We start from the raw sequence: 27,220 nt of genomic DNA on the forward strand, positions 1-27,220 counted from the left end.
TTATGTGTGGTTTGTTGGTAGTGTTCTGATGATTGTTTTATCAGCCACAAGAAGTAAAGATCAGGCTGCATTTATATTACCAGAAAAAAAAACAACATTTGAGCAACACAAAATATTTGAAAGCTGGTCTATGGTTTTGAAATAGAAAGAACATTTGTCATGCCATCTGAGCATGGCCAGAATTTTAAACATACCACAAGTGCTGGAAACTGTTCATCAGATGTATGCTCTGGTCCAGTATATTTTTGTTTATACCTGATGGTAAACGATAATGCTTTCTTCTCCTGGACTTCAGTAACAGCTTGGCCTGAAGTATACTTCATTTATAGGTTTGAGAGTTTCTTTGATCAGGCTTTTTCCAGGTTCTGCAACAGTTTGGGTCTTATTTTCTCCTTTATTCTAAAAGAAGCAATTAGTCTTACTGAAGACAGGGAAAAAAGGTAGTGGTACTTTCCTGATGAGCAGAAAATTATATAATAGTCCTTTTTTTCATGTATTGGTAGCACTCCTCTAGACTGACAGTATTTTCCCTGGTGCTTGTTTCTTTCCTAAGAATCTGAATTAGCCAAGCATAACTTTGAGACAACTACTATAAGAATTTTGGTAGGAAAGCATTCATTGAAATAAATCTAATTTGGAAGTCCTGCTGTATTTATTTTTTTTTTTATTGCGGGCTATTAGTGAGCACATTGCAGTCTTTAAGCTTCAGCCTACAAGCAAGGTTTTATATGATGTGTAGTGTAATAGATAATCTTTATTTTCTTTGTAGGCTATTGCAGAATGACCTTGCATTAAGCGTTTGTGGAAGAAGCAAGATTTAAACATCAATCTTTCAATGTGCATACTTCTATTCAAATTTGACCCCCGACCAGTTTCAAAAAATGCATACAGGTAACAATGGTTATGGTTAAAACAGAATTGTTTCTATTTTTTTTTAATTTATTTTTGTAGCCAAAGTTTGGATTACAAACGCAAGTCAGTATATGTGTTCAGTTATGCTTTTGTGATGTTTAACTTCATGACTTTCTCCATTGGAGGACTTCCTATAACCTTTTGAGAACCCTTTGTTTTTAGACTGTGTCAGAAGACTTGGGCTTTGCACTCATGGACGTGTCAGACATGATGGTGATCTATAATGTCATGTAGGATAGATCCCTTAGGTATTGTAATCCAGAGTCTGAAAGTCTGGCTTTTTACTTTATCTTTTAAACCAAGGGGAATCGTGTGTTTGGGGCATCACAGCTGTAGCTGTACCCTTCTCTGTAGTAGGGTAGATGTGTTTACGACTTTCACTTTGAAACCAGCAATTTGAATTTATCCAATTTGAATTTGGAAGTAATGGTCAGGTAGTAGAGCAGAAGTATTGCATTTATTAACCACTTTGTATTATTTTATCCTCTCTTAATTTGTGGTGGTCAATCTTGTGAGCCAAGAGACAGTACACTATGACACACATGGTCTAGTGTGAGGTGTCCCTCCCCATGGCAGAGAGGTTGAAACTAGGTGATCTTAAGGTCCTTTCCAACCCAAACCATGCTATGATTCCCCCTCCTCCAAATCTGCTTACAACTAAAATTTTATGTTGAAATTTTATTTCAGTAAAATTAATTAAAATTTTAGGTAATTAACTAATAGTCATGTGTATGAAACATTTAGCCAAAAGCTTAAAACAAAAATAAGCATCCATGCTTCTAGGTGAGTTTTACTGGATGTGTTCATATAATACAGTGAGTTTCCCAAACTAATTAAAGTGCCTGTAATAATTTTTTCTCATTACAGTCCTCAATTTTGAAAGTTCATATCCAACATCAGTATCTTTGAGTACATGTAATATCACTTAAGGCCAGTAAGAAGACTGTAGCATTCTACTGCTTTCTGTATTTATACATACTGTATAGGTTCCATGTTGCTTTGTGGGAAATAAGTATTGGCATTCATCCAGAAACTGTCAGAGTCAGTATGTGCAGGAGATCATTGTGCTTTTCATTGACTTGTTTTTCTACCCTTTTGTATTGAAAAGCAGATGCCATTCTATAGAAAGAAAAGAAATGAGAGCCAAAACTTCAGTTGTCCATGGAGCGCATTCCTTTCTGTATCTGGAATCTTGTTTAAAAAGGTTTTATTTATGATATGACTAGTGCTGAATTAATATATCCATTTATTTGGTCTGACTTACTTTCTGTTGCTAGTTAGCAAAAGACAGATTCATCAGTTTGATGCTTCTTGGGATGATACTTTGTATGTAAACTGTAGTTGTTTGCCAAGTGAACTTTCTGCCATGATCAATATTCAGAAGTAAAACTTACAGTAGTTTGCTTGCTATGAAAAATTGCATAAAGATTGAAATTATTGATTTATAGCAGGAAAGAACCTGTTATCAGTGGCAAAACAGGAGAATACTTTTGAGATGTTTTGACTGAAATTCGGGAATATTTAACTATATTTAACATTCTCAATACCCTCTAAGTTATGTCTTGCTCTATACCTCAGAGGCAAATTAACTCTGAGCTATCTGTTTTGGTGGTAAGTGCCAGGCCATAGTGTTTTAGTGTCCGATTTTAATATCAGATGTGTAACTTTAGTTTGCTTTTTTTTCATTAACATACCATAACTAAATCTTTCTGCTTTTCTTTATTCAATAGTTCTTTCTTAAATTGTTCCTAAGGCTTTTTCACCCTCGCCTCTGCTTTCTGAAGGACATTGGTTTGAATATCAGTTTGGAATAGCACCCAGCTTTCCTAATTCTGTGAACAATATTACAGCCATTAGACCAATTTAGACCTGTTTATAATAGTCTCTTGCTAAGTATAATTTTTCCTGACAACTCGTGTGTTGCATTGTGCTATAGCTCTGTTTATTTCACTGTTTGGTCCTGGAACAGTTTTCCAAAACAAAAGGGCATTCCTGTACCTGCAGGCATACCAATTTGTCTGTTCACATTAAAACAGGCATCTACAACTACTTTTCTTCCTTTCTTCTACTTTGCATCTCTAATGAAAAGAAAGTGTCTAAAATAGACATTAAAAGTTTGAAAGACAAACTGCGTATCATTTGTCATTTTCTTGTAGCCAGTAAACTTTCTCAAGCTAAGACATGCTCTCCATAGCACTTAAGAGAATTTTTCATCCAGGTAGACTTTGAGTTCTAGAACAGTACATTGGCCAATTTCCATAAGCACCTAATTAAGCAAAAAGCTTAGAGTTCACCTTTGTGATACGCTAATGAATCTCTTTTCCTGTACCCTTGCAACTTGCTCCTTTTTCCTCTGTCTTCTCTCTACAGGCCTATTTGTAGTAAAGTTTAGTGCGGTGTAACAGGCACTTTATTGTAGCCTGCTATTATTGTCAAAGGTAACAAGCTGCCTTTACATCTTTGTGAACTATACTGTGTGTGCCTTACAAATAAATACATATTTCAAGCTTCAAAGCTATAATCAGAGTCTCTTTTATGGAACTGAATTACATTGTAGGAAATTGCTTTAATGGAATGATTTTTTATGTTTTCATCTCTGCCTCAACATTAAAATAAATCCTAATACGTAAATCCTAATGCAGTTGAATTATTTTAGTTATAAAAATAGCTCAATAGGCTTTTTGCAATTTATTAGAAGATGAGGGTCACTTAATATTGCTCTCTTACAGCGTGATTATGTTTCATAAAAGACAAAATGAAGCTATTTTGATTATAGCTGTCCTGTATATGAGCTTTGGGCTGAACTTAGGAGCCTGTGTATTAAACTTGAGATGCAGAATATTCAGTCACATCAGAAAAACTTCGCTTATTTTTGGTATTTAGATAGTATAAACAAACTGTGGTTTCCTGTTGAGAATTATTGAAGGCAAAATGTAATTGGAGCCTCAGGAAATGAGAAATGTACTTCAACCAAACTAGTTTTTAACAGTAGAGGTGCTAATTTAAAAAAAAATCTGTAAAAGGAAGATGCCTGCTATAAATGAGGAAATTCAAGCAAGATGACGGATTTGGTAAACCAGCTGAAAGCCGATAGAATAAAGACTAGAATCAGCTAGAAGGAGAAAAATAATGCAAGTCTGAAAGGAACAATGTTATGAGTATTTGGCATTGAAAAGATAAAAATGTACATATGCTGTGCTTTCCAACAGATGCTATCTTTGTTGGGCAAGATACAAAGCATCTTTCTTACAGAAGGGATGCCGTTGAAGTATTAGCCTAATTATAATTCTTCATCTGTGTTTCTAATGTGCAACTGGCACCTCATGATTGTGTTTTAAAACATTGTATTGATGAAGAGATGAATTTTCAGGGAAGTCCAGAAACCTGCAGAAAATGTCAGTACATTTGAATGCTGAGTGAAGTAATGAGACTTCATGAAAATTGATTCTGGTGGTGTGGCTTAAAAATTAGAATGCAAATTGTATGGTCTAGCTTCACTTTACAGTAGTAAACTTGGCTTCTGCTGTGTGAATGTAATTGACATGCAGCTGGTAGGAGCAACTGACAGTGAAGAAGATACTGAGGTTATAGGAATTGGTTAAGAAAATCTGCAGGTTTCTGAAAGGCGACATTTCATTAAAATTAAATATTAAGCAACATAGCTGGAGAGAATGAGGAGAGCTCACAATCTTGCAATTGAAATAAAGGTGAGTCATGTTATGGGTAATAATGAGCAGGACTTTGGAAGCACTGGCTGTTGGATCATGGCATGGTGTAGTGGAGCTGTCCACAAGCAAGTCCGCAGTCACCTGTTGCCCTGAGTCTCCAGCACATGGCTTGCCTAAGGTTACAGTTGTCTTCTGCCCTTTACTTGGATCAGCCAAATCCTTTACCTTTCACTTTTTTCCTTTTTTTTTTTTTTCTAATTTTAATTAAAAAAAGAAAATTGAAAAAAGACGGATGGAGGAGCAGCATCAAATAAAAGCTCATCTGCAGGTTTGCAAACAGCAGTCTGAAGGCTGATTCTCAGCATAGAAACCCAGTAACCCATGTAGCTCAAGCTTTTATTTGGATACCCTATATCTATTTGATGTTGCAGTAAGTCATTAAGTTTAGTTTCTGACTGTCTTCCATTGCTTTTGAATAACAGAAAATGCGAACTTTCAAAAGATAGATGAGCACAGTCAGATTAGCCTACGTTTTATTTCTAGTCTTCCAGTGCTAACACTGTTAATGAATTTCATTAGGGCTGCAGCTCTGAGAGGATCACAAATTTCTCTCTGTAATGGGTACTTACAGAAAAAAGCATCTGACTTGTATCTTTGAATTACATAAATAGAACTTTAGGTGTTAAAGTTAGGTTAAAAAATACTGTGACTGCATGATCCTAAGTAATGATCCAGTAAAAAGATACACTCAGATTATTTTTTAATACAAATTACCTATAAATCTGTGGGTTACCTTTAAGTTTTCCTTAATTAAGCTGTAACTTCACGTGCTGAGGAATTGAATAAGCAATCTTTATTCAGTCTCTTGTGTTGTATGTATTATTCTTTGAAAATCATAGCTGTCTCATTCTCACAAGATAGACTTGCTGACTGTCTCAAGATGATGAGAGAGAAGGCTGCTGTCAGAAGTCATTTGACCTTTACACTGAATGATAAAAGTGAGATGTGAGGATAAAGGATGGTTTCATACTTAAGATGAGTTTATGCTGTGGCAGGAATTGGATTTTGTTCCTGCCGGCACTGTGACATTCCTATTTGTAAGTAATAGTATCTCTTTCCTCTTGTGTTCTACAGGCTTATTCTAGCAGCTAATAGAGATGAATTTTACCACAGACCATCCAAATCTGCAGAGTTTTGGGACAGCAGCAATGAGATCCTTAGTGGTATGTATGTCTTTTATGGAAACCACTTGAACCAACAATTTATAAGGGAATTATGGCCTAGATTTTTTGGGCTTGGGGTGGTAGTGTTACATTTCTAATAAGAAATACACTTCTTCGCTGTACTTCTGGGGAAAACATCGTAACTTTGAAAGACGAGTTGTGCTACTATTATCTTATTTGTGGTTTTATATCTTGTAGGGGCTTTCCAGTTTTACATTCTTTAACTGATTGCAATATGAGCAGTGCAGTGGAAATACCTCAGATTAATTTGTCCATCAGGAGCTATTAGCTTAGTTTTGTCAAATATACTGAAATACATCTTAAAATAGGTGGAATTAGTTATTCCACAGGTTCAGTGTCTGTAATAGTGACTCAAAATCATTAAACCAAGCCTCAAGAAAGTGAAAACTTCCTCATTTCATATTGGTTAATAATTTATAGTCTTCAGAATAATTTTAGTTATTGATCCATCAGTTTATTAATTTTGGTGTCTACATTTTGCTAAAGTGATAGTACAGTCATTCAGCTGTCTGGTTCCCCTTTGTAGGGAATCAAGCTGTAGTAATTTTTAAGTATAATCAATACTTCTGCCTTTTCTCAGAAACAGAAATGAAGCTGTGGAAGGCAAAGCATTGCTTAAATGCCAGGTTTTGACTTTGCAAATACTCTTTGTTGATGTTAGGTGTTATTGTCATTGGCAGGGAGACCCGAGAGGATAAATTACTCCCACTGCACTACGACTCCTTTGCTTCTGATGTTCTGGCTGATGTTTGTTTTGTGCCAGACATTCTGGATGCTGCTTCCCCTGCTATGTAGCAGTTTAAAACAAAAAGCTATCCTGAAATTGAAGGGTCCTGAATTTTTGTCTTTTGTACCCTTGTCAGGTCTCTCTGTATTTGGCATGAGAAACTGGTATATTCTCCATGCAGGGGGAGTGTCTGTGGAGATCCCGCGAATATATGGGGTATAACTGCCTTTGAGTTAATAATGTTATCTCAAATAAAAGCAGCAAGTTGGAGCAAAATAAATCATATTTCTTCTTTGTGTGACTTAAAAATGGAAAGAATATTTTGCACTTAACAGCTGTTTCAGAAAAGAGGAATATGTAATCACTGGGCATTGATCAACAGAGCTTTATGGTTTCCTTTTGTGTGCTTTTCAGTTAAGGCAGAGAAACAGTACTAAAATTATTGTGTAAAGATGTGATATGGCTGAACTTGATATTGAAGTTTTGGATGCTGAGGAAATGAAGGAGTTTCTGAATAAGTATCCAGAACCTGTTCTTTTGATCTTCAAATGATGATTCAGGATTTAAAAGGTTTCTGAGAGTGTACTTAATATATTGAACTAGTTCTTGCTTTTCCAGTAAATGCTTTCTGGTTAACATGAGCTCATTACAAACAGGTACTGGTTTGATTGGTTGGGTTTTTTTTAACTTGTACTCTCTTTCAGGAGTTTGTTGTGGTCTACACTTCTGTGGGTCCCCCTTCTCAATGTAAATTACTGTTACCAGAGTCCAAGATTTTTATCAGTTTCTAAGCTAACTCTACGTTTTTCTGTTTATGTGTGAATTTAAACTTTCAGATCACATAAATCTTCTGAGATTTGCTTTTGAGCTAAGAAGCATTCTGAGCCTGAGTTTTATATGTAGTTTAGTGTGTAGGCAAAGCTTATAATTTTGCCTTTACATTTAATTTTCGCATTCTATCTCATGAGTTATTGCAGTAACTTGGTAAATGTTTGATTGTGCGGAATTAGAGGATGGACAATTTAAGAGGGCTGACCTCGCTTGTCGAGAAAGACAGTCTTGGACCTCCTGCATTTTATCCAGCCTGATCAAGACTCAGGATTTGCATTAGGAAATTATGATTTAAGCTTGAGATATTTTTTTGTTTGTTTGTTTGTAATTTAATGTAATAGCCTAACTCTTACTTATTTCATTAGGTCTGGATATGGAGGAAGGAAAAGAAGGTGGGACGTGGCTGGGAATAAGTAAGAAAGGCAAGCTGGCAGCCCTGACAAACTACATGCAGCCAAAGACTGATCAAAATGCAAAAGGAAGAGGTATGAAGGAGCAGAAATAGAAAAAGAAGGAAGTGGACAGACAAGACCTAGTGTCCCAGAAAAATAGTGATGATTACAGTATAAATTTTTTTAACATGACTTTATGGACAAATAAAATGGTTATTGTGCTATAAACAGAATCTGTGAATGGATGAGTTTGAATACCTGTGTGGTATTCAAAGCTTGACTTGGATAATGATACCTTAATCAAGCAGGCAAAATTAAAACAAGATGTAGTGCCTAGAGCCTGAAGTTACATTCAAACAAGAACTGCAGCACCAACTGTCTTCTCTTGAAAGCAATTCTAATTAACAGTCAGAACAACTAGACAAGCATTGAGCTAGATTTACATTACACTTTTTTAGATGTTATGTTGTTCAAACACCCAAGTCAGGGAAACAATGCAACTTGGATTATGCTGGAGGTTAGCTTGAGATTACTCTAGTCCCTTCTCCCTTACACATTGATAAATTGGTGGAGCAGAAATAAAAATAAACCATCCTCTGAAAGGGAATGTCTGCAGGGGTTTTCTAAAATAAAAATAGGTCTGTTTGTCATATGGTACTGTGTTGGGAATATATTACAATGGCAAAACATGTAACACAAATGAAAGAGAGAAACAAATGAACCCTGTCATTTTGTATTTCATTTTAGGGTCATGTATGGGGGAAATGAAGCAAGACAAGGAAGAGTTTGGCAGGGTGGAAGGAGAGGAAAGGCCCATGCAGCATAGAATAGTTAGTAAATATGAATTCTGTAGAAATTTTGACCAAGAGCTTTTGGCTGAATTCTTCAAAGTAGAAGTCAAGCTCTTAATGTGAATATGATACAATGCTGTAAGACTTCTAAAGGCTGGTTGTTTGGTTTGTTGTGGGGTTTTGGTAGGTGCTTTTTTCCCCACTGTTTTACCCTGCTGGTAACAGGAATCTTGTGTCTTACTGCTTGTTATACCAAGTCTGTCGGAATAGTGAGTTCATGCATATAAGTTGCTCTGTGTACTTCCCTTAGGTGCTCTTGTGACAAACTTCTTGACTGGAGATCTGGACAGCTACACTTACTTGAAGAAAGTCTCAGTAGAAGGACATCTTTACAATGGATTTAATTTATTAGCAGCTGACTTCAAGTAAGTCTATAAAACGTGACAGGTCAAATGTCAAAGGGAGAAAGATAACAGCAGTGACTTTCTTAGTACAGAGGTATAACAGTACAGAAACCCATCACAGACTAATGCTAGAACTCTTCTTTTTTTGCTAATTGGTGTGTAATGTCCTAATGTTACTCTGCTCATAATTCTTTTTTATATTTTCATCTTTCAAACACTGGAGGCTATCTTTTATTCTATTCATTGCTTCCCTCAAAACTTCTTGTGACTGCCTAATAGGCCATAGTTAGTCTTTACCCTGAAGGCTGTGTGGCTTGTGTCTTGGAGAAAACAAAACCCTGGCTCCATAATTTCTGATTTCTTTTTTTTCCTTTGAGAGGTTGCATGCTCTGCAGCAGGATTAGAAGAGCTGAAAGCTTTCAAGCCATTATTCCTGTCAAGTGGCTGTATCACTAATCATTGCTGAAACATTAAAAAGAATCAGCATATAACAAATATGTTAACTTCTTCAAGTTGCTGTAGCTGAAGAAAGGACCTTAGATACTTTATTATAGTCAATATGGCTAGCACAGTGCTTTCCACTGCACATGCATGTGTGTGCTCACAAATACATATGCTGATTTTTCTTTGTATTATGCCTGATTCAGAAGAATGGAAATCCAGGACTAAAGTCATCTCCAGGCTATATATCAATGCTCAGTTGGATGCACACTTCATGACCATAAGCAGGTATAAATTGTGAAGAGCACACTAATGCTTTGATACACTTTCTGCAGAAGCATTTATCTTGGTAGACACCCTGACGGTGCAGGGCCTTCACCTGTTCACCTTTTCTGCATGCTTCTGGGAAACCACATATGCTTAAAGCAGAAGGGCACAGTGTTTGCTGTTTTCAGTGAAAATAATTTCTAGGACCCAATCACTGACTGGCCTGTGTTTACATTTTTCACTTTCTGTATTAGACCACCTTCAGCTGGTGGCTCAAAATTCCCAGTTATTTCATCATCTTTTCACTCCCACTTTCCTGCAAGTGTGTCTTTTTTTTAAGGAAGTCCTTTATTTCAAATTCTGCCAGGCTGTTCATTTTCATTTTTTTAATTTGCTATGTTATGATGGGAAAGTGCAACTCTTGTAGGTGATCAAAGTCTAAAAGGATGAATACAGAAAGGCAAGTATATGTGACCTCTGAAGGCACCAGGAGTGCCTGCTTAGAGGTAAACATATGTTATGTTTCCAGAAGTTTAATCCAGAAGCAGGTTAGGCAACACAGGGTTTGCTGCTTTTATGTTGTTTTCACTCTCTTTTTTATGAAGTTCATTATCCCACCAGATACTTCTCAGTATTTTTCTATTGCCTCGGCCAGAGGGTTTGACTCTGTGCTCTCTGTTGCATGTTGCTACCTGGCTAGCCTTCCAAAGCTGGAAGGCTATCTATAACTGAAAAGATAACAGAAGAAATAATCTAAATATATTTTCAAGCAAACTTGATATTCATAGCAAGCAGTAAGTAAATCTGAGTTTCTTTGTTCTAATATAGGTAAATAGAATAGTCATAATGGCTGCTAGTATAATGTATTAAAATAGATTAAATGGACATTATTTGTTAAGACAATCATTCATATGTTGCTTCTGTTTGTTTATTCCTCCATGCAGGGCTGATAAGGGATTGCATGCTCAACCGAATAGTCTTTCTGTGGTGATGCAGGTCATAATTCCTTGCTGAGTATTACTCTGAAAGTTGTATGTGTTGATTAACTTCTCCATTTTGACACATCCTTAGCTTTGGATACTCTGATGAAATGAAATTCTTGCCAAGCTAATGATGCAGAGCAATTCTATAAGAGATGTAAACTTGTCATTTTAGGAAATTAGAAGTACTCCTGTGAGAAATATAAATGGAAGCTACACTCTGTGTAAATAGAAAATGTTATTGTGGTGAATGCTAATTTGTTGAACCATGTTGCTGTTCAAAGTGAAGATTGAAGACTGCTTTTAACATGTATTAACAAATAGTGATTGGCTCTGTTAGAGTGGTGGAAAATGGAGAGGAAACTCAAATTGAAAGCGTAAATGAAGCACTGTTGGGGAGGAGTATATCTTAGCACATGATACTGATGGCTGTAAGCAGCACATTGAGATTTACAATGTTTGTGTTTTCAGGTAAACATTTCAGGAAAAGAAGTTTGTCTCTTCTCTCTGTTATGATGATGACAATGTGCTAAGTGATACAGGTGCAATGATGTGAGGAGTGCTGAAAATGACCATATGGGTTGTAAAATCGCGTTTATTTCCAGTTTGGTGTGACTTATTTTAAATGTGCATGGGTTTTGGCACTTTTAGTGTGATCTGTTTGCTCTGTGGTATCTCCTGATGTCAGTTTTAATGCTATTCATTTCTGGTTTTAATAAGAACACTGTATTGATAAAAATGCTCAGTACTTTTCTCATCTTTTCAGTGTATCATCTGGCTATACCTGCTGAGTATAAGTCATGAATACTTATCGCATTATTTTAAATGTACTTTTATGTTGAATGTCTGGCATATGGCAAACTCTGTTTGAAGTCTTGTGTGGCTGCAAAATTAGCTTTTAAGAGGGCAGGCTCACTACTCCTTCAATTCTGACTGTCAGTTGGTCTGATTAGAGAGGAACAAATTCATCAGAGGCTGGACTGGTCTCTTAAAAAATGTCTGCTTAAGATTCAGAGCAGTTTTCTTTCTTCTTTTGTGATAATATCTGAAGTAATAGTGAGCTGGTTTTGTCAATGATTGGGAAAGCATTTCTCTTGGGGAAACCTGTGTTTATGTCCAAGAAATCTAGTTGCTACAGTTGTTCAGACTTTCCTGGGTGTCTCAATACTTGTATTAAGGCTGTTGTGGCAGCATCTCACTTGTATTCCATATGGCCAAGTATGTGATACAAACTGCCCTGAAGGACAAACTGAAGTGGCAGCTTCTTGTCACTCTCCCAGCAAGTTTAGGGTCTCTGACAAGTTGCCAGTGAGAGCCCATATTGTTTATGTGCAAGAATATCCCTGTGTAATAGGAGTGAATCACTTTCTCCATGAGGACTGGATGAATTGTCCCTAACAAAAACAAGTGGGAGGAGATGCAGAAAATGGTCTTTCATTTAAGCTTTCTGCTCTCCCCTGTGACTGGCAGTTTTCAACCCCTCCAGGGGAAATGTAGTAAACTATATGATCATCTGCACTGACTAATTTGGTAATGTATTGAAAATGGAGATTACATACTAGAACTTATTCTTCATGTTCTGATCTGGAGAGTGAAGTTTGGCTAATAATAGGTTTTAGGACTGAGTTCCAGTTGAAACTGCAGATCCCCCAAGACAGTGGGGTTGGGTTGTATATATGGGTAAGGAATAGATGCATGAATATACAATATGTAATACATGTTTTAAAGTGTTTATATTTAAATACCATGAGACACTGTATACATTTTTTTCCTTTTTTAATATGGAAATCTACAGTAGGCTAGTGATGTAGCAGCATCGCGATAAAACCAAGCTGAAGAAAGTGTTTTGGGATTAAATGAATGGTTTGTAGTGTAGGGCCTTCTAAGATTAAAACAGCTGAACAGTGCAACGAGGTTTTGGAAACAGGGTCTCTCTTACTCAGTTTGATTATCAGTACGAGGCCGTGTAGGAGGGATTTGATTGCTCTGCAGAGATTAGGATCCTTACCAGTGCAAAGTGAGATAGGGTCAGGCTGCTGGTGTGGAAAGAATGTAGATGGGCAAGTCGTTGTGTGCTCTGTAAGCTCACTTAAGTTTCTTCTCATGCATTGTCTGTCCTAATACCAACTTCTGTGGTACATCAGTCTTGCTGCTTGTGACTTCCTCATGCAAATGAGGTGTCCAGGTACTTCTCTAATGTGCTCTGTACTACCACCTTTGAAATATTACTGCATAGATCCTCAGTCATTTGCAAGTCTAATGAGATGGACAGTCCAATGTCAAGAGAAGGAAAAAAAAAAACTTCTGAGAAACTTCTTTATTTCTTCCCTCTGGTGTCAGCTTCTGCCTGGCTCAAAAAATTAGGACAACACCAAAGAAATGTTTAGATGCTAAGAACAAAATAAGAGTACTGCTTCAAAGCAGGCTTTGTCCGCTGTGAGTATCCAGCAGTATTCTTTTCACCATTTTATTTGATGGTAGGAGAAATAGCTACAAAAATGTTTGGGCTTTATAGTTGGTAGTTTGGTGTTTGCTTGTTTGTTTTCAGCTTCAGAACAGAAGGAGTTTTCTGTTATCTCGTGAACATTGAAGAGAGGAGAGTATGTGAGCCGTACTGCTCAGTTGAAACTACTGATTGTCATTTCAAGCTGCCAATTTCGTCTTTTGTCCTTGCACAAAAAATACATGCACACATTATTTATTAAACAATACAATGTCTCTCAAATACTCTCCCTGTTAGAAGATCAGAGCTCAGTGCCCAGTGGAGTGATCCCTTGGTGATAACCACACCCTGTGGAGCTTTGTGCTTCATTACTTTTCTTCTTTTCCTGTCTATATTTTTGGTGAACGTAACTCAGCCACCTTGAAGTTGAAGCAGGGCATTGGTGCAGAAGGACATTGCTTATATTTCATCTGCATTAGGAAGTAATTGTGTCAAGCACTGTGTGGCTTCCATGTTGCTGTGAGGAATCCGTTACTACTGACATTTATACTCCTTAGAATATTTCCTAGAACTTTTATTATTGCTTTTCTTTTGACAGAATTATGTATTTAGGAGCATAATTTTTATGTAGTTTTAGTTTTTTCTCTTTCTGCTGTCAGCTATGGTTGGGAATTTAAAAAATTAAAGTCTGGGTCCTGTTGTCATCACTTTAATTATGCCTTTACTCCTTCTTCAGTGAATTCGGGTACCTATACATGTGAAGCTGGGAGGAAAGGGAGTCTGAGCCCAGGAAAGGATTTTGAGGCTATCGCTGTGATCAAGCTTCAGTAATTTTTTTCTCACCTTGGCTTCTGCCTTGATGTTGAGTACTGAGTATCTGTAAACAGTAGGAAGAGAGAAGGTGGAGCCAAATGCTAAAAGAAAGAGTAGCTGACTGGCACAGTGAACCGAATTTTGGAAGTATCTTCATTTCAGAAGTCTCTTGGAAAGCTTTAGTCTTTTGACAGAAGACAGCAGCGGTGTTGCAGTAGAGGTAAGTTAGAGGTAATAGAAAACACACATCTGGAGGAATGTGGAATGTAGAAAAAATAAGTTGCAGATGTCCTGAACTAGAGACCCTGCAGTTGATACGCCTTTCCCATCTTTTTGTTCAACTCCAGGCGAGCTTGTTAGTGAATTTGTCAGTCACAAGAATCACAGCACAGGTGCTAGGTAATACTCTTTAACATAAAAAGCAGTTGCTAAAGGAAGTCAGTAGTGCCTACTTGTTCTGCATGCAGTCTTGTTTATGATAGAACTTGTCTAATATCTGTGTTCAGGGGCTTCCTTGGGCTATTTGTCCAGATCTATACCTAAAACTCCATCTTTTCAGACCTCAGGTGATAACAGTTGCTTTGATCTTTTCTCTTTGTAGACAACCTACAACAAATACAGCTTTGACAATTTGAAAAGATAATATTTAATGCACCAATAAAATAGTCTGTGTAATTACTGGTGTATTAACTGAAAAAAAAGACCTTAATTTTGCTTTATTTGTTTAAATAGATTACAAGTATTTTATTCTAATTGCTACTTTACTTGCACATTGCTTTTTCTTTGTCCCTGTTTATGGAAAGCGCAGTGTCCCATTGTATGCTGAGTATAAAACTTCTTGTGTCTTAGCATGTGACTAGGACCAAGAAGTCAGACTAATCTATTGATGATGGCTTAGCTCTATACTGTCCTTTTTAGCTGTCAGGGGATTCAATCCTTTGAACTGTTGATCCTTTGAACTCCATTCTCTTTTTGTTCCTGTGAGGTCCCAGGCATCTCAGGTATGTAGCTTAGTATTTGCAGCCAAATAAAGTATGGCTTAATTTCTTTGCCTATCTAAAGGTTTCTTTCCTTCTCCTTGAAGAACTGACAGGATCCAGTGAAGGGAAGAGTGTATGGGAGTCTTATATTTGAAATTTTAAACAATTTGTAATAACCTCCATCTACCTTAAAGGCAAAATATCTTGGTTGTATAACTGAAGGAGCTAGGAATATGAAAAAGAGTCAAAGACTTCTTATTGCCTGTGGCATGACTATAAAAATGGTTTTAGAAATGTAAGTTTTGCTCATTTTTCTCATACAAATATTTCTGCAGACAAGTCTACTGGCAAAATGTTTGCTGAACCAGCTTAATGGGTGAATATTTCATTAGAATTTCCCCACTCTTACAGTAATTTATTTCTAATACTTAAGCTTATTCAACAAAGAAAACGTTACCCATCTGGTGAAAACAGCTGTTGTTCTGATTGCTGGCTTTACTGGCTCAAGAACAAACTATACCTTTTATTCTATGTAAATTTTAATACAGAACTTGTTTGTATCTGAAGGAGTCTCAAGAAATAGAAGGGAAGTTCAGGTTGTTCCTCACCGAGTTCTTTTTCAGTTCCACCTGTACTTTTCAGCATCGCTTTCTCATACTCATTAAAATGCTGTATTTCTCTGCCTTAGAGTGTTTAAAGGTCATGATTTAAAAACCCCTTTTCTCTCTAATTAAGAAAATACAGCACTTTTAACAGATTCCATAAATGGGTTGCATACAGAAGTTAATATGCGGTAGTGGGACAGAAATTTGCTTCTCGAGACATTAAGGAAAGGAAATTGTGGTCCTATCTTGTGTTTCCCTTCTATTTTGTTTCAGCAACTTTTGTTATGGACTATCTAGGTATTCCCAATGCAAATACTCCAAATGGGGTGAAGAAACAAACGGTTTGCACTAATATACTTTTATTGATGGATAAGAATATTTTACTGAATCACAGATAATGTATTTCCATGAGAGCTCTACCAGAGACTAGGAGAAAACTTTAGAGAATAAGAATTAGGGGTAGAATAGGAAAGGAACAATTGGTATTCAGTGCCCTGATGAAATTAAAGCATGATTTTGATTTGAGCAGTCGTCTGTGGAGAGTTGAGGTGGTCAATGAAGAGTCTTGAGATCAGCATAAGGTAAATGTGAACAAGGATCTTAATATTGAAAATAAAAACAAAGATGAGGAAAATAAATGTCTTTTAAGCCACTAGAGGAAAGTTCAGAAAATGCCACATCTCTTTTAACAAGTAGGTAAATTGTAAATTGACTAACTGGGAGCTTTTCATGATATTTAACAATAGAAGCAACAAAACACAAATACCACCTGCTATAATTACTGTCTTTGAACTATGCTGGAACACTTGGACGTATTTCTGTAAGGCACCAGGAAAGTATCAAGTCTGCAGGAGGGACAGAGTACTGCACAGAGGAGGAAAGACGGTTTTATTTTTACTTTATGTGGGGGTTTTTTGTATTCCTCCTCTTGCCTCTTCTGACTTGTATAATTAAGTTAAATTTCCCTCTTCATTTGGCTGTCTTGCAGAGGATTCTATGGAACATCTTTCAGAATAGCTTTTTATGAAGAATATAAACAGCTAAATCAAGGCTGTTTTGCTTGTTGTTAAGGTTTGAGTAGTAGATGCTAAACTTATACAGAGCAATTGAACTTCTAGTACATTGTTAATGAGATTGCATTCTATATACTCTTATTTGCATTGGGGCACAGCTATGTGGTTTTATCTTAAGAAAAAAATGAGCTGGAAATGGCTTCTCTACTGTATTATGTTTTATGCTATTCAATCCAAATTCAATCTTAACTGCAAGTTTTGTGTTTGGGATTTGGGGCTGTTTTTTGTATGTTTTTCATTTAGAAAGTCTGTCTGCTCTCTAAGGAGCTAGAGCTTGATGGACATTAAAAGCTGAACTATAATCAGAGTGTAAGTAACTTGAATAGGACACTTTTCCACTGTGAACAAGTAAATCACTAGAGGGAAATATAATATTATATAGTTTCATGGCTGTGTCCTGGCAAATTTATTTAAAAACCCCACCAACTGGTAGCAATCTGCAGAATCACTGTTTCATGTCAGCTGATGGGATTGAGGGATGCTGAGAGTGAGCCATCTAATGGCAATCCATTTCCCATGCTCCATTTCCCACAAGCACACAAAGCTTATTGACTTTCTTGTTGTTTTTTTTTGTCTTATTAGTTGGTTTGGTATTTGTGTTGTCAATATCAGTACAACAGCTTAAAAATCTATGCAATTCAGATATGCTGATTTCACCTCTGCCAAGTGAGAGTTACTTCCAGTGTTGGAAGCTGGTTTTGAATGTCATGTGAGGTCCTCTGCTCTGTTAAAACTGGGCACAAGAGAGTGGCTGCTGAAACAGGTACCTGCAATTAGAAAGGGGGTTTCAAAACAGTGAAATTATCTCACAACAGCCTGAAAATGCATATCTGTCACTTCAAGGACCCAGACATGCCCTATGACACTGCTGTAAGTGGGCTTCAAAATGTGCTTCTGTCAGATAAAATGGCCCAGAGTAGTCAGCCTCTTAAAATGTGGTAATGATTCAGTAGAGATGATAGGGAAAAAATTACTTGCTGTGATGCCATCCTTTCGTTTTAACATGCCTCCTTTCCTTAAGTAACTAAATCGTCAGTTATTCAAAACCATCCAGGTTATTGTCATTAGGCTAGGCTACTTTCCATGCAGCAGTTCTGGGATTTTACTGAATTTTATTATAGTTATGATTAAATATAATAATGTAATCTTTGACAGTGATACAGGTAATACAGTGTTTTGTGAGGAGGAGAGTAATACAACTCGTCAATCTCAGGCCTGTGGTATCATAGGAGTAGCAGTGGGAGAAGCATCTTGCTGTGTTTGACAATTGCATTAAATTAGAGCATAATCAAACATAGAAGCTGATGTTTTTTTCAAGGAGAAATTCTTATTTATATTTTTCAGTACCACCAAAGGAGATGTAATTTGCTACTATGGAAACAAAGGAGAACCAGAACCTGTTTTCCTAAATGCTGGTAGGTTTTCTTCAGAAAAGTCTGAATATTACCTTTTGTTATTTTAAAGGAATCAGAATGGAGCTGTATTGCTCTAGTAACCCAGCTACTTAAGCACTTTCTTCACTAACTTTTTCTTTGCATTTTTTAAAAGAAAAAAAAAAATCCTTACATTCATTTACGTTTTTACTAAAAAAATTCAGTAAAAAATCAATAGTTTGTTAAAAGCTTCTATCCATGACAGTGTACCTACAGCTGGTGGAATGCTCTTTAGGTAACTCAGACTGAAAGACAGAAGTCTGTCTTGAGGAATGGAATTTTCAAAGGTTCATGGATTTGACCCTGAATCTCTTTACCCAGTAGTGTGAAGGGCAGAGTGTGACTGTGCTCCCTTAGGAACAGAGTCGGCTTAATTGCTTTTTTTTTTTAATCTGTTTTATCAGGTGTATATTCAAAATCCAGGGCTTTGCTAGCGACTGTAGAGAACAGTACTCCAGAATTCATCACCAAAAAGCCCATTTAAATGGACAAGGACACACAGAAGGCTCTGAGCAGCGTAGCTGGCTGATAAAAGTTAATGACAGTGGCTTATTTTGCCTGCTTGGGTTAATGGCCAACATGTTGCTGCCAGTAGGCAAATAGCTACTCTTGCAATCACAGCGTAAATTCTTGGAAATAGCTGTTAGATTTTGTACGGCTACAGGCATAAAATGGGGTTTAATACAAATACTTAAAAACCCCAATCTGGCTGCTTGTGGTAATTATAAACTGAATCACAGATTTTAAGTATCTGTAGACTGTAGCAAAGGTAATTCTGGTTTCCATACCTCAAAAACTAATTCCTTTTCTGTGTATGTGGCTGTCTTTAGGGAGAGATGAGGTTTGTTAATCTTTATGCTTAGTTTGAGTTGTGGTGAGAAATGTAGGGTACTTCTAAAGGGAAAGCTCCTTCTGGTTATCAAATCTTGCTTTGCAGTGGTTTTCAAGAGTAATATCAGAGGCAAAAATAAATTTATTAATGTGGCTAACCTGGAAAAGTCTACACTGCAAAAAATACATATAGTTCTGTTGTAGCTTTTTCACAGTTTGGCAAACCAGAGCTTAAAGTAGCTGCTGCAAATACGCATTAGAGTAAAACTGTGAAACAAACTACTGAACATTAGCACAGAAAAGTGCCTAAGCACTAGTGCAAGATACATGCCTGCTGTAGCGTCCTGTTTAGGGATGGGGCATGTGTTTTATAGCTTACCTGCAGGAAAAGATTAGCTGGGGAATCACCTAAACATTAATAAAATTTGTGAAATCTGTAATGACAACTGCAAATCACCAGCATACCCTTTGCAATTAAATTGATTTCCACCACCACCACCTTCTTGACCATTATTTTGTAAGTGCGTGGATCCCGTGTAGCTAGAAGTGGTCCACAGAGACTGGTCTGTAAATAGTTGATTGTTAATGTTTTTTTATTATGTATAGGAATATATGGATTGAGTAATTCTCTGTTGGATACACCATGGAAGAAACTTGAATATGGGAAGCAGCTTTTTACAGAGGTGGTCAAGAGAAGTCAAGACCTTACCAAAGAAGAATTGGTGCAGGAGCTTCTCACAGTGATGAATAATCAACAGCCGTAAGAACATAATGCGATATGACCATTTTAAAAGTTGCATCTATAAATTATTTTGACAGAAAATAAACTTTAGTCTTAAATTAATTGACTGAAGCTGGGTAATAAAGAGGAAAGGTAAGGCTCTTTCTCTCCAAAGAGACTGACTTCCAACAATACTGATTTTTTTTTTAAGCAGCAGGAACAGTAAACATTATTACTGCAGTCTCAGTACTGATAGACTGTACACAGATTTCTCGGTGCCCTTTCCTTTAAAGATTGCCCTTCTCTTAGTAAGGGTAATAAGTGCAAAACAAGGGATTTCTAAGTTGCTTGTAAGCTTTGTGGAGGCTCACTTCAGGGTAAGGTTCAGTTACTTCCTGCACACAGGGTAAGCACTTGTTTACATGAGCAAGTTTGCATCAGCAGCTGCTAGCTACTCTGTTGCTACCCAGAGTGTAGACAGAGGGTGGAGAAGCAAGGTGTTTTCAAAGTAGAGCCAGCTGCCTTCCTCAAAGTGCAGTTGTTTTAGGCTAAATGAGGGAAGGAGTTGAGGGTGTATTTGCACAATTCTGCTGTAGGTCTCTGGTCCAGGAAGTTCCAAAGAGATGAGTCTGAGTATGTAGGTAAGGTCCCTGCACTCATGACTGGCTGAGCAGTGAATCTGAGCCCATAAACTAGGTGTTTAGAAGTAAAGGAAATTTATACAATTTCAATGTCCAGACATGGAGCAGGGTAAAGGAGGTGCTGTTGTCTAAATTTGTATCATTGCTCACCATCTGTCATGTTTTGCCTGGCTTTTACCTGACTATGGGGTGATCCGTGTTGGAGCCAAGCTGTTTCTGGTATATAGGTTCAGTTTCCTACCTTTATCAGTCAATTTTAATGCCAGTATTCATGTTTGTGGCATTTTTCAGTGGTTCAAAATAGATGTTTATGTAAGAGTGAGACATCTGAGCAGTGAGTAGTAATTGGGAAATCTACTCAGCCAACTTAATTAGTTTTTCATCTGATACCAGGTGAAGAGATTTCTCATAAAAAATGTTACACTTTACCTTTTACTAGTAAAAAGACAAAGGTACAAGATACAAGTGATCTTAATGTTCAGTAATTCAGTAGGATCTCATCTGAAATAATCTGGCTATAAAATGGAAATACTTACTTACAAAAAGCAATATTTAAAAATAAGTTTGTAATATTTCCAAAGCACACTTCATATTTGTTATGAAAAGATCATTTCATCTTGAACACATGGATATGCACTAGCTTTGAACTTTCTTGAAATATCTTATTGCATATTACCTTATGATCCCTTTGTGTATGTTGCAGGAATTAAGTTGCTTACTCTTAGAATTCCCTTCTTTCCTGCTGGATACAGGATTTTGTCCTTTATCCCCTCTATTTTCTTTAGCCCCACCTTTGACTGATCTCAGGGAGGTACTGCACTCCTTCCAGTCTCTTTAAAATTGCTTAGGGTCATTGAGCTGGAGAGACCATGGAGCTCATACAGGAGCTGTCAGTGATGGGGTGCGAGATAGTAGTTGATGGTTCTCAGGGGCTCAAGTGTCCTGCTATGTGCTCTCTCTGTTACATCATGGTATGCTCCAGCCGTATGCCCACCACAGGCATCAGAAGAGCTTAGTTGCTCTGTTCACACTTATTCTTGCTTTTCCCACCCAGAGGTCCTCTTCTCCACCACAGCAACAAAGAAAATGATCCCACTTAGATGTAAAGGTCAGTCAGAGTATAACAAATTGCAGTCTCCTCCACAGCTGAGGATGAGCTCTGAAAATGAGGTTGAGTTGATCAGTCTGTTCTGCCCTTTTTCCCAACATTCACTGCACAGCTGATAGGCTGCTGAATTATTACAGTATGATAGGTACAATTATAGATGGGTCTGTTCTAGGAGGCAGAAATAGGATTATTTCTTGGAAGATGGAAGAAGCTTAAAACTCAAACACAAAATACTGCTGCTAAATTGATAAATTACCTTGGAATCTTTACTGAAATAAGAAGCTGTACTCATGACTAGCATTTGAGAATATGTTCCGGTGATGTGAGTGGAAAGGCATAGATGTAGGGTTATTGCAGCAACCTTCGAGACCTTAGCATCTTTTCTGTGGGATGCTGATACTTGTTTAATTACAATAAGCAAAACTTGACATGCTTTATAATAAATCTATGTTTCTAAACATCTTTCAAGCTTTGATAGGAATGTATGTCAAGAAACTTGGATGGTTGCAATCTCACCTTGTCACCTGATGCATCTTTGTGAATTTTATTTTGGGGCTTGTCCTGGGTGTGTTCCAGATATTCCAGATAAGATCAAAGAAAGCACAGAGGTCTTTCTTCAACACAAAAAGAACTCCCAGAGTCTAACTGGAAAGATGATCGTTTATGTGATGGCATTAAAATATTCACAATCAAGTAATTTAATTTAAACCAAAATACTAGAAAGAGAAACAAAGAATAACAAGGAAAGTGAGAAAATTGTCAGGATATGAAAAATATTTCTTAAAGTGACACAAAAGTTCAAAAGCTTGAAAGGGGAAAGAGCTTACAAGCTGTTTTATCTTGGTTTTCCTCATACTTTAGTTTCAAACACAATTCACTTTGGGAAAGAGCTTACAAGCTGTTTTATCTTGGTTTTCCTCATACTTTAGTTTCAAACACAATTCACACTTTTTTACTTTTTGAAAAGTGATTGGTATTTATCAACCACTCAGTCAACACAGCTTACTTTAAGAGGGATGAATGTGTTAATATTGGAAAATTCAATTATATTTTTATTACTTCTTTTTTCAGTCAATTACCAGACCCTGCGATTGAAGAGCAAGGGAAGGATTACATACGACCTGTACTGAACGAGTATGCAGCTATTTGTGTTCGTTGCCCAGGTTATGGAACAAGGTAAGAAACCTCATAGTCAGAAATAGATGTATACTGGATCAAAGCATATCTCCAATCAAAACTATACTGCTATGTTTTAATTCTATAGTGATTGCTTTAAATTTATTTAGATATTACTCAAGTATAATTCAATGAACTATTTCATTGCTCAGTATTCTGTTGCCTTAGATTTACTACTGATGCTTAGATTTACTACTAAGGAGCATTTTAAGCTCGCATGGCTCACCTTTGGTGGGGAGTGTGACATAGCTTCAGTTTTTTGAAGGCAAGATAATACAGTTCCCCAGTGTAGTAGCAGATCTGACCACCTCTAATTTTGATCTTACCAAAGATACTGCAGAATTACAGAATTTCTTTTTCAAGAGTGAGAGAATGTAATCTGCAGAGGTTTCTTTAGGCATGTCATTGTAATACGTAACTGCCATTTTCATACATTAGAAGCCTGTTACTGTTGTCCAAAACATGTATTTCCAGTTTTCCCTAACTGATGCTTCTGTTTTTACTGAAATATTCTTACTTTCTGCTCAGACTGTTGTTCTAAAGCTGCAAGACTAGAGTAATGCAATGAATATTGCATTTAATCCTTGATGGGACAAAATTATAGGTGAACCCTGTTGCTGCTGGTAGGGAATTCCTCCTCTAAAAGTCTGCCAACAGTTTTGTCAGATTGGTCTCTGGCATAATCAGCCATAGTATTTCCTCTGTAGGGATGTAAATTGTGAAGCCGAGAGCACACCCTTCTGTAAGTATTTTAAGTTGGTATTCTGAGAAAGAAACCACTGCCAAAACCAAGTATCTCTGTAAAATATATTCAAAGAACAATTTAAATATGGCTTATGAAGACTTAATTTAGCAAAGCAGCATCTTTCTTCCTTTGCTTTACAGGTTGCAGTGTAGCTATTTCAAAGGAAATAAGGATAACTCAGTAGAAATCCTGACCTCTTACTAGTGAATTAACACTATATTTCAAGTCTTCCCTGCTACTGTAATTGTATGCTCATACTTACCTTTTCCCTTAGCAACATGAATAAGTGAATAGAGGCTGTTAGTTAGGCCTCACAATATTCTTCTGAGGAAATGAAGCAGTTTTTACATGAGTGAACAACTGTGAGATGACTTGGGGAAGGCTACCACATCAGGATGGTGAAAAATTCCTACTTCTGTCAGTTGTCTGTCTGGCAGGGTACTGCAGTGTCCAAAGAGAAACCACAGCTAATACTTGATAGAGTGGCATAGATGCATGAATGGAATCTGCTTTTCATGAAAACAGATTTCTTCTTTGGAAGGTTCCTAGAGATAAAAAAGTTTCTCTGTGATCATGTATCAGTGTCCTATGATAATAATTAATGATGTTTAAATATTAATGGACAATGGAGTTGAAAGGAAGGAATGGAAGAGTGCCACTGATATGAATAACCCATCAGGGTACATGTAGGCTGTGAAGAAAAGCTAGGGTTTATGCTACTTCTGAATGGAACACTTGACACTTAAATGAAGTTTAACCTTTTATCATACTTTCTAAATTACAAGTTTCGTGTCAGCTGCTGCAAGTGCAGCAGGGAATTGGAGCAGTGGAGTGACAGAAGGGACTGAAAATGCCTGTTTGAACTTGCCAGGATGATTTCTGCCATGCTAGTGCGGTGGTGATGTGGTCAAGAGAAAAAATGAGCTGAAACCTTTGGGGATGAAAGCTGGGACTCTGCAAGTGTGTATCACAGACACAAGACTGAAGCTTCTACCCTTCTGTTGTTTCAGGACTAACACGGTCCTTCTCATTGATTCCGAAGGATGGGTTACTTTCACAGAACGCAACATGATCAGTGTAGAAGACAACCAGTGGAAAACAAGCACCTATGAATTCAAGCTGTACACTTAACTTTCCATCTGAATGGTCTGTAATAACAGCAATGAGAGAACAAGCCATTAAGCTCTAGTAAATGTTTTGTGCCAGCCTCCAGAAGCTAAAAATAGCAAGGAAATTAAAGGTTTAAATAAATTGGTAGCATACCCTATCAGGGCTCACAAATCCTTTGGATGAAACCGGAAGAAACTGTTTTGACATTAAGTAGCAACTTTCAATCAGAAATAAATGTTTCAGTATCACTTTGCCTCCAGGGCAGGGCCGTGTCTGCCCAGGATGGCATCACTGCTTTTTGTTGGGTGTTCTCACTTTTGGTTTCTAGGATGTTTTAACTAGATTCTTAAAGGTCTTTTCAGTTCTGAGGAGGAGAAACATTTGCTGCCTTTATGGTTCTACCTGAAGGTTTTATCAAATGGGTACTTCTAAGATTGTGTAACTTACACCAGTGTGTGTTGAATGTATTTTATCTTTGTAGCATTAAATGCTTTAGTAACAAACTTTTCAGCAGTGCCATGGTGCAATGTTATGCCTGGGGAGGGCAGAGCAGGGGGGGTACTTTCCATTTGTTTTCCTAGATGGTAGAGCAATAGAGCTTTTTTTTCCTAAAACCTGATTGAGAGTGGATAGGAAATTTAGTTCAGTCTGATCAGTTTTGATGAAAGACTCGTGGGAGCAGACTTGCTTATCTCTGAGTGGAATAAAATCATTTGTATTGTGCCATCTTATTTCCTGATAGTCTAATTAGCAATATCAGTTTTCTTATCTTCCCCAGCAGTCAGGTAAGTAATTCAGCAAACAGAAGCCGAATATGAAGTTTACATATCTCAGCTGTTTTGTACATGTGCAGTTTTGGCTTCATGTCTTTATTGCTTTAATATGTTAAAGCCAGTAGTGATTGCTCATAGATTTTTAGTAAAAATAGCTATTTGTTGTAAGGTGACATTATTATGGTCTTCCATTGCTGAAAAAGTTGGGTATTAAGACGCACTTCATATGTTCTGATATCTGTGAATTAAAAAGCTATTTAAATTCATGCTTTTTTTTTTTCCAATTATTCAGTGCCAGTGTAGGTGGTAGAAGATTCTAGCTAATACCAAGGTATCTTAAAGCCCTAAGTTATTTTGCTGCCATTAGTATTCTGTTATGACTTATTTTGAATGCTGAATGTAAAGTTAGTAATGCATGACTGCAGGTTTTTTTTCTCTATATATGCTGAACGTATTCTTTTTACAAGGCTCTGATTAATTATTACAAAGTAGCAAGATTTCTGCCCCCCCTCACAAAGACGTGCAACTATTCTGTAACCACGCCCGGGTGTTTTTGTAATGGAGGCAGCAGTAAATTAGACTTGCCATTGAGGTGAAGTACTGTTAAAGGCCATTCCCAGATTTCTAATTGCCAGGAGATGCTAAAGCAGCATTTAGTCAATTATTTCCTTTGTAGCTGCATATTTAAATAGTTTCTAGATACCAGGACTCCTTGCATGGTTAGCTGGTTCAGTGCTATATAAATGGCTCTTTGACCACCTTGATTGCAAGGTGATCCATATAGTCTTCTTGGGTTGTACATGGTTACAAACTTGGAGCTTTCCAGCCTGTCTTTGGGATGTAGGAAGAAGTGCTTACCCCTCTTGTATTTTTTGATGACTGCCTAAACCATATATTAATACAAATAAAAGTTATTATGACTTTTAGATGCAGAGAAATAGCCATAGCTGTCTTCAATTTGAGTTTGACAATTGCATTTTTAAAACCAAAACTCTGCTTCAATGGCTGGCTCTTACTGGGATTTTGCATAGCAAACTTCTTTATACCTTAGGAAAAAAAACCACCAGTGTGTTTGAACAAGATGTTCTCTTTGAAGACATTACCTAAATGGCAGGCATACTGTTTGCATGCTATTTCATGCTAAGAGCATTTATAAGCCTTAGTTTTTACAGTAGTCTTGTAATAATAAAAGATTATTCTTATCTTTTTAAACATAGGTAAAAGAAAAGCAAGTCAGTTTAGGTATAAAACCAAATGATGATAACGTATTTTGCTTTGCTTAAATAAAAATTCTACATTTGGGATTTGCATTTTCCAACAAGTAAAATAAAGAACCAAAGCCTCTGATGTTACTTTGTATTATGTCAGAATAATTAGTAAAGTGAGGTGCGGTTTTACCTTTTGAAGCTTTTGAGAGTTTTATCATTGGCTTCAGTGGAAACAGGAACAGAACTACAGTGCAGATAGCAGGAAATGGTCATATCAAATATCCGTGAAGTGCATAATTTACTGTGTTGAAATTATAGTTGTAATAAGTCCAGTGGAAAAAGTAAACTGTAGCTAAAGTATTCTATTTTTATAGAATTTTTTTTAAGAATAAAAGGGCAAATATCAGGTTTAAAGAATATGAAGGAAAAAAGTGTAAATAGGGAATGATTGCATGGCATTTTTACTAAGTTTGCTTATCTATAACATCTTCTATGTGTTAGGTTTGCAAGATTTTTGTTTCCGGTCTTTCTGTCAAAATGGTGGTGGAAGAAATTTTAAAATATCTGTAAATACTCAGCTATATTTTTTCCTTTAAGTTATTTCATAATTATTGTTTATAGGTGTATTCATAACTAGAATCAGAACAAAGTGTATCTGGTGAACAGTCCGTCACCATTAATCAACTGTGCATTTTTGCACATAGGTTTATGTAACTTTGTGTGATAAGATGAAGTAAAATCTTTCGTGAGGTATTAGCAATGAAAGAGATTTAAGTGCATTTCTGGTACTTATTTAGTACTGGGGTGGGTTGTGGGGGATTTGTGTTTTGGGATATGCCAGTTATTGTTTTTTTTTTAATTGCATGCTATTGCATACTTACCTTATCCAGGTAAGAAATTGAA

At 36.7% G+C, this 27,220-nt stretch overlaps 1 protein-coding gene across 2 annotated transcripts; it reads left to right on the forward strand.

Moving 5' to 3' along the window:
- The first annotated feature begins 747 nt into the window (after positions 1–747).
- Positions 748–24,849, forward strand: TANGO2 (transport and golgi organization 2 homolog). 2 transcript variants are annotated; one of them, XM_057414857.1, is made up of 8 exons: positions 749–891; positions 5,715–5,803; positions 7,748–7,867; positions 8,876–8,990; positions 17,916–17,986; positions 19,442–19,595; positions 22,377–22,481; positions 24,237–24,849. In XM_057414857.1, the coding sequence occupies exons 1-8, from the start codon at positions 836–838 to the stop codon at positions 24,355–24,357; spliced, it is 831 nt and encodes a 276-aa protein (XP_057270840.1). In that variant the 5' UTR covers positions 749–835; the 3' UTR covers positions 24,358–24,849. The 2 variants fall into 2 exon arrangements, with proteins under 2 accessions (XP_057270841.1, XP_057270840.1); XM_057414858.1 differs by lacking the exon at positions 19,442–19,595 and having other exon boundaries at positions 748–891; positions 24,237–24,375.
- Positions 24,850–27,220: the final 2,371 nt, after the last annotated feature.

This window comes from Pezoporus wallicus, unplaced genomic scaffold, assembly GCF_028554395.1.
Source record: "Pezoporus wallicus isolate ANWC-B61680 ecotype Strahan unplaced genomic scaffold, APGP_CSIRO_Pwel_v1 contig_8047, whole genome shotgun sequence".
Classification (NCBI taxonomy): Eukaryota; Metazoa; Chordata; class Aves; order Psittaciformes; family Psittacidae; genus Pezoporus; species Pezoporus wallicus.